Here is a 10,425-nt window from a genome sequence, read left to right as displayed (position 1 = left end):
ACCCCAACACATACTCACACACATGTACATTCCCAGAGCCCTGCAGGAGAGGGCCTGGGAGAGGGTGGGAGGCCCCTTACCTCTCCAGGGACCAGTGCAACCATTTCCAGCCAGGGTAAGCGGCCTTGGCCTCCGTGCCTCCGCCAGTCACGCGGGCCTGTTTCGCGGCCTGGGACAGGAGCGCGTCCATGATGAGGCCCCGCGCCCAAGGACGAGCCCCCGCCAGCACAGTTCGCAGCAGCTCCCGGTCCTTCTCGCAGCGCCGCTTCTGGGGACCAGTCAGGGGCTGGCTGGAGCGTAGCAGAACCTGCGGGCCGGACTCAGTTCTGGAAGGGACCCCCCAGCCTTAGGGGGCCTCTAGGCCAGGTCTGCACACCGACAGGCTGGAGTGCAGCGACCAGGGCGAACTCACGAGGCTTCGGACCAGTCTGCGGGTGTTGTGGCCAAAGTGGTTCGGGACCCTATGAACAGACAGGCCGTGGGCGGGTCCTGGCTTGACAAAGAAAGGACTAAGCTTCGCGGGGCCCAGAACCGTCAGGGGCGGGGCCGGAGAAAGGTGCTACCCTCCCCCGCGAAAAGGCGGGAGAGGGGCGGGACCAGAATGGGGCAGGAGTTGGGGCAGCGGCTAGGCCGGAAATTGGCCGGGCCAAAAAGAAAAGGCCCAGAAAGGACGCAGCCGCCTGGGGGCGGAGCGTGGGGAGGGCGCGCTCCCGGTGCCGCTGGGAGCCGGGCGGTAGCTGAGCACCGGGAAGCGGGTGCTGCGGGCCGGGGCATCCTCGTCCACCACGTGTGGCACGATCACCGCACGGGGGTATCTGGGGCACAAGCTGAAGTCCTCGTTCACCTCGCTCAGACGCCACGCGTTGGTCTGCGGCGCAGGGAGGAGAGAGGCCAGGTCTAGGGCACCCGGGAGTGAGTGCCCTGTCCCCGCGCCTCTTCCTGGCCCTGCGCTTCCACCTCCCGGGGCCCCCAAGACCGCGCCCACTTCGCGAGCTACTCTCTTGTAGCAGCGTTCGGGCGGGAGGAAGTGCCAGGAGTCGCCCAATCTCAGGTCCTTGGGACGGTAAAATAAAGGGAAGGAGGTGATGACCGATTCCAGGGAGGACAGCGTCCGGAGCTCTGGGGAGGGTCGGAATTGTCTCGCCCGCGCCCCTTCCAGCCCCTCAGCCCTGTAGCTTCAGCTTCGGCCTCTCCAAGTACCCCGGACCACCCTGCATCCCCCTGCCATTTAGCTGCGGCTGCGGACCCTCTTTGAACAGAAGCACCTTTTTATTCCCCTCTACGCGAGACAGGGAGAGCTTAAAGGGCTCGGGCGCGCCCTCGGCGCACCTCGATGGAGCGGGCGATGCCCAGCGTCGCTTCCGCGCTCTCTATTTGCAGCTGCAGCACGCGCAGGTCCTTACGGCGCGGGGCGATGGTGGGTGCCCGAGTCACTCGCAACCCTGGGGAGGGACGGGCCCAGGCTTGGTGTCCCTCGCTAAGGAGGGATGGTGTCCTCCTGCGTAACGCGGCGTGATGGTGCCCTCCTGCGTAACGCCCAATCCGGGAAACTTGTTGCCCCTCTCTGGGACTCGTTGTCCTTTTCCAGGAGAGGGGAGGGCGCCAGCTCCGACTGCGCTGACCGTGCCCCCTACTCCGCCAAGTCGCGCGCTCCCCAACTCCGGGGACCCCCTCACCCAGCCACATCTCGCTGCTTCTCGAAGGAGTCGACGCTACGCAACAGCAGCAGCCACAGGTCCGGAGAGGACGCGGGCCCTGGCGACAGCAGCAGGTGGTGGACAGTGACGCACAGCGTGCCACGAAGCGGGGGGGACCCCGTAGAAGCTCAGCTTGGGCCCAGCCGGTATGGATCAGCTCGGAGAACTCCATTCTGCCAGTAAGAGACCCGGGGCCCAGCAGAAGGCCAGACTCTGAGAGCGTCAGGAGGGGCAGGCTGGAGCTCCGAAAGGGATACGAACTGCCTGGGCAGCTGGCAACGCCGTCTGGACAGCTGTTAAGAAGGCCCCTCAGAGGAAAGGATCATAGTTTCACAGGAATTTCCCCTCATATTGCCAATATCTCTTAGCGAGGTCCCTGGCCAGAGACTGTTATAAGCAAATCTCCATGTCATAGTCTGTGAAATGGGGAGAATAATCTTGCCTAAAGTCCTTAACCCCGTGCCTGGGTTGCAGGAGACACTCAATATTTTTTTTTTTTTGAGACAGAGTCTCGCTCTGTCCCCTAGGCTGGAGTGCAGTGGCACGATCTCGGCTCACTGCAACCTCTGCCTCCCGGGTTCACGCCATTCTCCTGCCTCAGCCTCTCCAAGTAGCTGGGACTACAGGCGCCTGCCACCACGCCCGGCTAATTTTTTTTTTGTATTTTTAGTAGAGACGGGGTTTCACCATGGTCTCGATCTCCTGACCTCGTGATCCGCCCGCCTCGGCCTCCCAAAGTGCTGGGATTACAAGCGTGAGCCACCGCGCCCGGCCTGACACTCAATATTTTTGTATTTTTGTTTTTTCAAGCCCTGAGGTGCTAGCACTACTGCTAACTTTAAAAAGAAAGAAAAGCCGGGCGCAGTGGCTCACGCCTGTAATCCCAACACTTTGGGAGACCGAAGCGGGGCGGATCACCTGAGGTCAGGAGTTCGAGACCACCCTGGCTAACATGGTGAAACCCTGTTTCTACTAAAAATACAAAAAATTGGCCAGGCGTGTTGGCTCACACCTGTAATCCCAGCACTTTGGGAGGCGAGGCGGGCCAGCCACGAGGTCAGGAGATCGAGACCGTCGTGGCCAACATAATGAAACCCCATCTCTACTAAAAATACAAAAATAACTGGGCATGGTGGCGCGCACCTGTAATCCCAGCTACTCGGGAGGCTGAGGCAGGAGAATCGCTTGAACCCAGGAGACTGAGGTTGCAGTGAGACGAGATAGCGCCATTGCACTCCAGCCTGGGCAACAAGAGCAAAACTCCGTCAAAAAAGAGGAAGGAAGGAAGGAAGGAGGGAGGGAAGGAAGGAAGGAAGGAAGGAAGGAAGGAAGGAAGGAAGGAAGGAAGGATAACTATTTCTTCCACCGTACCCTGGTGGAAGGGCCGGAAAGTGGATGTGAAACTGGAAACTGCCTACTTCCTCCCATACATAAGAAACTTGGAGGCAGGGCGCGGTGGCTCACGCTTGTAATCCCAGCACTTTGGGAGGCCGAGGTGGGCGGATCACGAGGTCAGGAGATCGAGACCACGGTGAAACCCCGTCTCTACTAAAAATACAAAAAATTAGCCGGGCATGATGGCGGGCGCCTGTAGTCCCAGCTACTCCTAGAGGCTGAGGCAGGAGAATGGCGTGAACCCGGGAGGCGGAGCTTGCAGTGAGCCGAGATCGCACCACTGCACTCCAGCCTGGGTGACAGAGCAAGACTCTGTCTCAAAAAAAAAAAAAAAAAAAAAAAAAAAAGAAACCTGGGTTGGGGAAACCCTTTGGTCCACCTTAAATGCTGCAGCTGTGTAGCTGGCGCCCCTCCCCCACCTCGCAGCCCTGCCAGGGCGCCCTCTGTGCAGCCCACTTTTGGCTGAGTCCAGACCTCAAGAGCCCCATCTGCTATCACGCCATCATTTCAGCAAGTGTGTGTTGCCAGTACAGTGAGCTAGCTGGGCCCTGTGTTTGGTGCTGGGGCCCCGGGATGACTGGGGAAGGTTCTGTTCACAGGGTTTTCAGTCTGGCAAGAGACACAATTAAGCTGGTAAAATTGCAGGAAGAGAGCTGAGCCAATTCACCACAGGACCCATCTATTCATCCATCCACCTTCTTTTTCTTTTGTAAATATTTTTGTGGAGATTGGGGTCTCCCTGTTTTACCCAGGCTGGTCTTCAACTCCAAGCCTCAAGCAATGCTCCTGCCTTGTGGCCTCCCAAAGTGCTGGGATTACAGGCATGAGCCACCATGCCCAGCTTATTTTATTTATTTATTTATCTACTTATTTTCTTTCTTTCTTTCTTTTTAATTGAGAATAAAGGAATAGGGTTGGGTGCAGTGGCTCATGCCTGTAATCCCTGCACTTTGGGAGGCTGAGGTGGGCGGATCACTTGAGGTCTGGAGTTCGAAACCAGCCTGGCCAACATGGTGAAACCCCATCTCTACTAAAATATACAAAAATTAGTGGTGGCAGGCGACTTAATCTCAGCTACTTGGGAGGCAGAGGCAGGAGAATCTTTTGAACCCGGGAGGCAGGGGTTGCAATGAGCCGAGATTAAGCCATTGCACTCAAACCTGGGGGATAAGAGTGAGACTTCTCTCAAAAAAAAAAAAAAAAAAAAGAATAAAGGAATAAAACAATGGTACTTCATAGGCAGAGAAGCCTTTTTTTTTTTTTTTTTTTTTTTTGAGACAGGTTGGCCTCTGTCACCCAGGCCTGGAGTGTAGTGATGTGATCAGGGCTCACTGCAGCAGCTTTGCCCTTCTGGGCTCAAGCAATCCTTCCATCTCAGTCTCCCAGGTAGTTGGGCACAGGCATGTGCCACCATGCCCTAATTTTTTTTTCTTTCTCATCCTCTGACTTTCAATCCTGCTATTTTTTTTTGAGATGGAGTCTCACTCTGTTGCCCAGGCTGGAGTGCAGTGGCAGGATCTCGGCTCACTGCAAGCTCCGCCTCCCGGGTTCACGCCATTCTCCTGCCTCAGCCTCCCAAGTAGCTGGGACTACAGGTGCCTGCCACCATGCCTGGCTAATTTTTTTTGTATTTTTTTAGTACAGACAGGGTTTCACCATGTTAGCCAGGATGGTCTCGATCTCCTGACCTCATGATCCACCCCCGTCGGCCTCCCAAAGTGCTGGGATTACAGGCATGAGCCACTGCTCCTGGCCGAGTTCGAAACCATTATGAGCAACAGAGGAAGACCTCATCTCTATCAAAAATTAAAAAAGAACAAATGCTTTTACCTCGTTGCACTGCTGAGAGCACGATGGGTCATCAGCAGCTGTACTGGAGCCACCCGCGTAAATTCGGCCAGGGTTCTCGCTCTTGTCGCGTCTGTTCAAACCGGCACGGTCTGATCCGGAAATACGGCCTCAATATGTGCCGCCAGTGTTTCCGTCAGTACGCGAAGGATATCGGTTTCATTAAGTTGGACTAAACGATCTTCCTTCAAAGGATTATCCAAGGCATCTACTCAATGAAAAACCATGATAGTTCTTTGTACATAAAATAAACATTTGAAAAAAAAAAAACAAAAACAAATTAGCTGGGTGTGGGGTCTTGGCCCTGTAAGTCCCAGCTACTGAGGAGGTCAAGCAAGAGAATCACCTGAGTCCAACAGTTCAAGGTTGCAGTGAGCTGTAATCCCACCACTGCACTCCAGCCTGGCAACAAAGCAAGACCCTGTCTCAAAAAAAAAAAAGAAAAAAAAAAGTACAAATTGTAAAACTCCAGACCAGCAGCAGCAGCTGGGTTGGGAATTTGGTAGAAATGCAGATTACCAGGCCCCCACCCCATACATACTGAATCTGACACTCTGGGTAGTGGGGCCTAGCAATCTTAGCACGCTTTCTAGGTGATTGTGATGCATGCTAAAGTTTGTGAACCACTAGAAGGTATACAAGCAGAGAAAACTATGCTGCTAGAATGAGGGTGGTGTCACCCTTAGGAGATTAGTGACAGGCCAGGAGCATGCGGGAGACTAACAGCCATTCCTGGGTGCTGGTGATACTCTGTTGCTTGATCTGGGTGCTGGTTACATGGATGTGTTCGGTTTGGGAGAATTCATCGAGCCATACATTCATTTATTTATTTATTTACTTATTTTTTGAGATGGAGTTTCGCTCTTTTTGCCCAGGCTAGAGTGCAATGGTGTGATCTTGGCTCACCGCAACCTCTGCGTCTGGGCTCCAGTGATTCTCCTGCCTCATCCTTCTGGGTAGCTGGGATTACAGGCATGCACCACCATGCCCAGCTCATTTTGTATTTTTAGTAGAGATAGGGTTTCACCATGTTGGCCAGGCTGGTCTTAAACTCCTGACCTCAGATGATCTGCCCGCCTCGGCCTCCCAAAATGTTGGGATTACAGGTGTGAGCCACCGTGTCTCCATGCATTTATGATATGTACAGTTTTTCTGTGTGTATGTTATGCTTCTTTCCCCTTCCTTCCTTCCTTCCTTCCTTTCCTTCTTTTCCTTCCTTCTTTCCTTCCTTCCTTTCTTTCTCTCCTTCCTTCCTCCCTCCCTCCTTTCTTTCTCTCTCTCTCTCTCTCTTTCCTTCTTTCTTTCTTTCGACAGAGTCTCGCTCTGTCACCCAGGCTGGAATGCAATGGCTCGATCTCGGCTCACTGCAACCTCTGCCTCCCGGGTTCAAGCGATTCTCTTGCCTCAGCCTCTCAAGTAGCTGGGACTACAGATGCGTGCTACCACGCCTGGCTAATTTTTTGTATTTTTAGTAGAGATGGGGTTTCACCGTGTTAGCCAGGATGGTCTCAATCTCCTGACCTCGTGATCTGCCCACCTCAGCTTCCCAAAGTGCAGGGATTACAGGTGTGAGCCTGTTTATTCACCTGTCCTTCTGTGTGTATGTTATGTTTCAAAACAAAGTTTAAAAAAGGGAACTGCTCTGGTTGAAGCCCTGGGAGGGGCAGGGAGAGGGAGGGCAAGGAGCCCATCCACAGCTCTGCCCTTCTCCTGCAGGCAGCCCTTGAGGGCTCCTTAGAGTATTAGCCTGAAATCCTTCATCTGTCCCAACAGAGCTCTGAGAAGGTCAGTGACTTGCTCAAGGTTTTGCAGACCCAGCACTAGAACTCAGGTCTCCTGACTCCTAGGCCAGGGCCCTGGAGGCTAGTCCTTTCCTGAAGGGCTGGTGTCACGAGTAAGGACAAGGGGTGGCTAGGCAGCCTCCTCCCGGATCTCAGCTCCCTTAACGTGAGTCTTGGGAGGAGGGCCAAGACTCTGGTATGAATGATGCGTTTCTCATCCTGGAGCAACTTCCTTTCTGGGAACTGGGTGTCTCCTTCTGGGCAAAGACAATAAAATTCATCCAAAGGGCCAGAGGAGCACGGTTCCACCCAGATGGGCATCACGTGGCTCCCAAGTTAGCAGTCCAGGAAAATTCCAGCCCTTGCATACTTGGCCTCACACACCCATCTGCTCACTCACCCTGGCACACTCAGCCCCCCTAACCCACCTTGAACATTGACCACCACACACTCCCTGGCACGCTCTTCTCACCCTCAACTTCTACCACCTCTCCCTGGGCAATATTGCCAGCCTTTCCCTAATCCCAGAGCTGCAGCCCTGCCCTGTCACTCACCTCAAACCTGCCATGTCCCTGGGGCTACTGAAATTCCAGGCAGTGGGTGAAGAGGACGAGGAGGATGAGGAGGGGGAGAGCCTGGACTCTGTGAAGGCACTGACAGCCAAGCTGCAGCTGCAGACCCGGCGGCCCTCATATCTGGAGTGGACAGCTCAGGTCCAGAGCCAGGCCTGGCGCAGGGCCCAAGCCAAACCTGGACCAGGGAGACCTGGGGACATCTGTGGTTTCAACTCAATGGACTCCGCCCTTGAGTGGCTCCGACGGGAGCTGGTGAGTCTGGTGGGGTGGGCAGCTTTGCACAGGGCCTTCAGGCTGGTCCTCCTTAGGGTCCAAGACTACAGGCATGGGGAAGGGATGAGAATGGACCCTGCCTCCAGCAACTGCCCACTCCGGTGTCCTGGGCTGAGGAGCCGGGAATGGACTTGTCCAGTGTTGTATTCAGGGAGCCTTGCTGAAGAAGGATTCCATCCCATCTACTGACCTTGTGCTCCTGTTGCTTAGGGGGCAGAGCACTGGCGTTGGGGAGTGTGGGGCACTATTATAAATAGGGAAATACACAGCCTCCCCTACTCTGGGACTTTCTATGGCCCAAAGATACAGCGAAGTACAAAAGGAGGCACTGGCCACGCTGCAGGCAGATTCTGAAGAGGTGAAGGTTCAGTAGGTGGCTCCCAACTCAACATGTGCAAATACAAAGATACGCAGGCTCCAACGCAGAGATTCTGCTTAGTTGATCTGGGATGGGGCCCAGGCAGTTGGATTTGCTTAATAATGACTCCTTAGCTGGGTTTGAGAACTACCAGGTGAAGCCAGGTTGGGAGATAGGGAGAGATCAAGCTGAGGCGAGAGGGGGCTGGGGAGGACACAGCCGGTGCAAAGGCCCAGCCTTGCCAGGAAGGGAGAAACGGCGCGCGGCCGAGGGCCTGTCCGGCAGGCTCACGCCCCCTCTCGGCCGCAGCGGGAGATGCAGGCGCAGGACCGGCAGCTGGCAGGGCAGCTGCTGCAGCTGCGGGCCCAGCTGCACCGACTGAAGATGGACCAAGCCTGTCACCTGCACCAGGAGCTGCTGGATGAGGCCGAGCTGGAGCTGGAGCTGGAGCTGGAGCCCGGGGCCGGCCTGGCCCTGGCCCCGCTGCTGCGGCACCTGGGCCTCACGCGCATGAACATCAGCGCCCGGCGCTTCACCCTCTGCTGAGGAACACCTGTGCCCCCCTGGCTCCCCGCCCCCTCTCCCAATGCCGCTTCCCCTGCCTGCCTGCCTGGGAAGAGGAAAGGGAGGGGTGCCCCAGAGGCACCAGCTCCTGGCGGGGGAGGAGGAACATTCAGGTTTCTGAGAGCTGAATTCCAAGAGTGCAAAACCCCAGCATCCTGTTTCCTCTGCTGCCCCATCTGGGAGGGGGAGGAGGCGGAGCTCACACTCTCAAACTCCTCAATAAACGCCCTCTCTGGTTGCCATCAAGGTCTCTTGCAGTCGTTTATTCAGGCCCAAGGCCTGAATGTCGCCTGTCACTGGGACCATCCTAGTTCACTGCAGGCCTATGGGAGGTGACAGGTAAATTGGGCTCCTGAAGAATGCAGAATCTGGGAGACACGGGTTCAAAGCCAGCTACCCCGTTTATTTCTTTTTGTTGTTATTTCTTCTGCTTTTTTTTTTTTTTTTTTTTTTTTTGAGACAGAGTCTCACTCTGTCACCCAGGCTGGAGTGCAGTAGCACAATCTCAGTTCACTGCAACCTCCACCTCCTGGGATCAAGCGATTCTCCTGCCTCAGCCTCCCAAGTAGCTGGGGTTACAGGCGGCCGCCACTCCGCCTGGCTAATTTCCTTTCTTTTCTTTTCTTTTTTTTTCTTTTTTTGAGATGGAATTTCACTCTTTCGCCCAGGCTGGAGTGCAGTGGTGCGATCTTGGCTCACTGCAGCCTCTGCCTTCTGATCTCAAGCGATTCTCCTGCCTCAGCCTCCCGAGTAGCTGGGATCATAGGCAACCACCACCATGCCCAGCTAATTTTTGTATTTTTAATAGAGACAGAGTTTCAGCATTTTGGCCAGGCTGGTCTCGAACTCCTGACCTCAAGTGATCCACCTGCCTGGGGCTCCCAAAGTGCTAGGATTACAGGCCTGAGCCACCGTTTATTCAACCCTGAGGAGCTTCCTTAACCCCTGAGTCTGTTTCCTCACCTCCACAGTGGAGATGCTGATTCTCACTCCACAGGCAGCAGATGTGCCTTCAGGGAAATAGTGCACACTGAGCACTCAGTGAATACGAACTATTACTCACTCCCAGCATGGCAGTCTTTCTACTCTGTGCTGAGACGGGGAGATAGACTGTGAAGTGTTCAGGCTTACACTGCAGGGGAGTCTGGGCCCTGCACCAGGCCTGGAGCTCCAACTCTAGGCTCTGTGTCACTGTGAAGGTTTTTCACTTTGTCTTTCTCAGCCTTTGTTTCTGTGTTACCCTCTTTGTCTGACTTTCCAACTCAGGCTTCCTCTTCCCCCCACCCATTTCCTGCCCCCCCTTCTCTCAGCAGCTGAGGTGCATGCAGCATCGTTTCCACCTCACAAGCCCCAACAATGCTCTGTGGGTTCCCCTCCCCCTACCAGCTCACTCAGGCAGTGACGCATGGGCACTTTCCTCCTGGTGGGGTCAAGGCCGGGTTCTTGGACCTGATGAGGCCACCTGGAGTTCCTCATATCACTGGTGACCCGGCCCTCAGCTAATGATGGGCGCCCCCTCAGCCTGGCCCCAGGGGAAATGGAAATTCTTTGCCTGCCTGCTGCTCGTGACAATCTTCTTGCGTCCTGCTTATAACAGAAAGTCCTGACAGTCTGTGGCCTGCACCTGGGGGCCTGAGTGGCCCTGTTTGCTCTGTCTTCCACCTGTTGCAGGAGACAGTGCCAAGCCCTCCACCTCTGCCAGGGGCTGTGGCCTTGCCTCTACCTGCATTCGAAGTGTTGCCCCACTCTCCAGCCATGATGAGTGGGTGTTGTCCTGGCCTCTGACTACAGCAGGGGCCGTTACTCTGCCCTCTTGAAGACATGAGGTTGTCCTGTCGCCTCCTGAAACAGGCTGTTTTCCAGCATTCTGTCTGTAAGAGGGATGGTAGCCTACCATTCACCTACCCTTGACTATAATAAAGCTACTGTTCCAT

The 10,425-nt window shown here is 55.1% G+C and overlaps 3 protein-coding genes across 3 annotated transcripts; all 3 read left to right on the top strand.

Annotated features, from left to right (window-relative positions):
* Positions 1-1,095: 1,095 nt before the first annotated feature.
* Positions 1,096-5,220, top strand: LOC134734598 (uncharacterized; the record flags this gene model as incomplete). Its single annotated transcript, XM_063628003.1, has 2 exons — positions 1,096-1,417; positions 1,704-5,220. Coding segments are annotated over 2 exons (684 nt in total), but the record flags the coding sequence as incomplete, so codon positions are not given.
* Positions 4,907-5,220, top strand: LOC129469225 (small ribosomal subunit protein uS14-like). The gene has a single exon (XM_055255641.2). The coding sequence runs from the start codon at positions 4,913-4,915 to the stop codon at positions 5,114-5,116; it is 204 nt and encodes a 67-aa protein (XP_055111616.1). The 5' UTR covers positions 4,907-4,912; the 3' UTR covers positions 5,117-5,220.
* A 127-nt stretch (positions 5,221-5,347) lies between these two features.
* On the top strand, positions 5,348-8,733 carry FAM167B (family with sequence similarity 167 member B). Its single transcript, XM_055255638.2, has 2 exons — positions 5,348-7,548; positions 8,237-8,733. Exons 1-2 carry the CDS (start codon positions 7,288-7,290, stop codon positions 8,471-8,473), a joined length of 498 nt encoding a protein of 165 aa, XP_055111613.1. The 5' UTR covers positions 5,348-7,287; the 3' UTR covers positions 8,474-8,733.
* Positions 8,734-10,425: the final 1,692 nt, after the last annotated feature.

This window comes from Symphalangus syndactylus, chromosome 12 (genome assembly GCF_028878055.3).
Source record: "Symphalangus syndactylus isolate Jambi chromosome 12, NHGRI_mSymSyn1-v2.1_pri, whole genome shotgun sequence".
In the NCBI taxonomy this organism is placed as follows: Eukaryota; Metazoa; Chordata; class Mammalia; order Primates; family Hylobatidae; genus Symphalangus; species Symphalangus syndactylus.
This window is presented reverse-complemented; position numbering and strand designations above follow the sequence as displayed.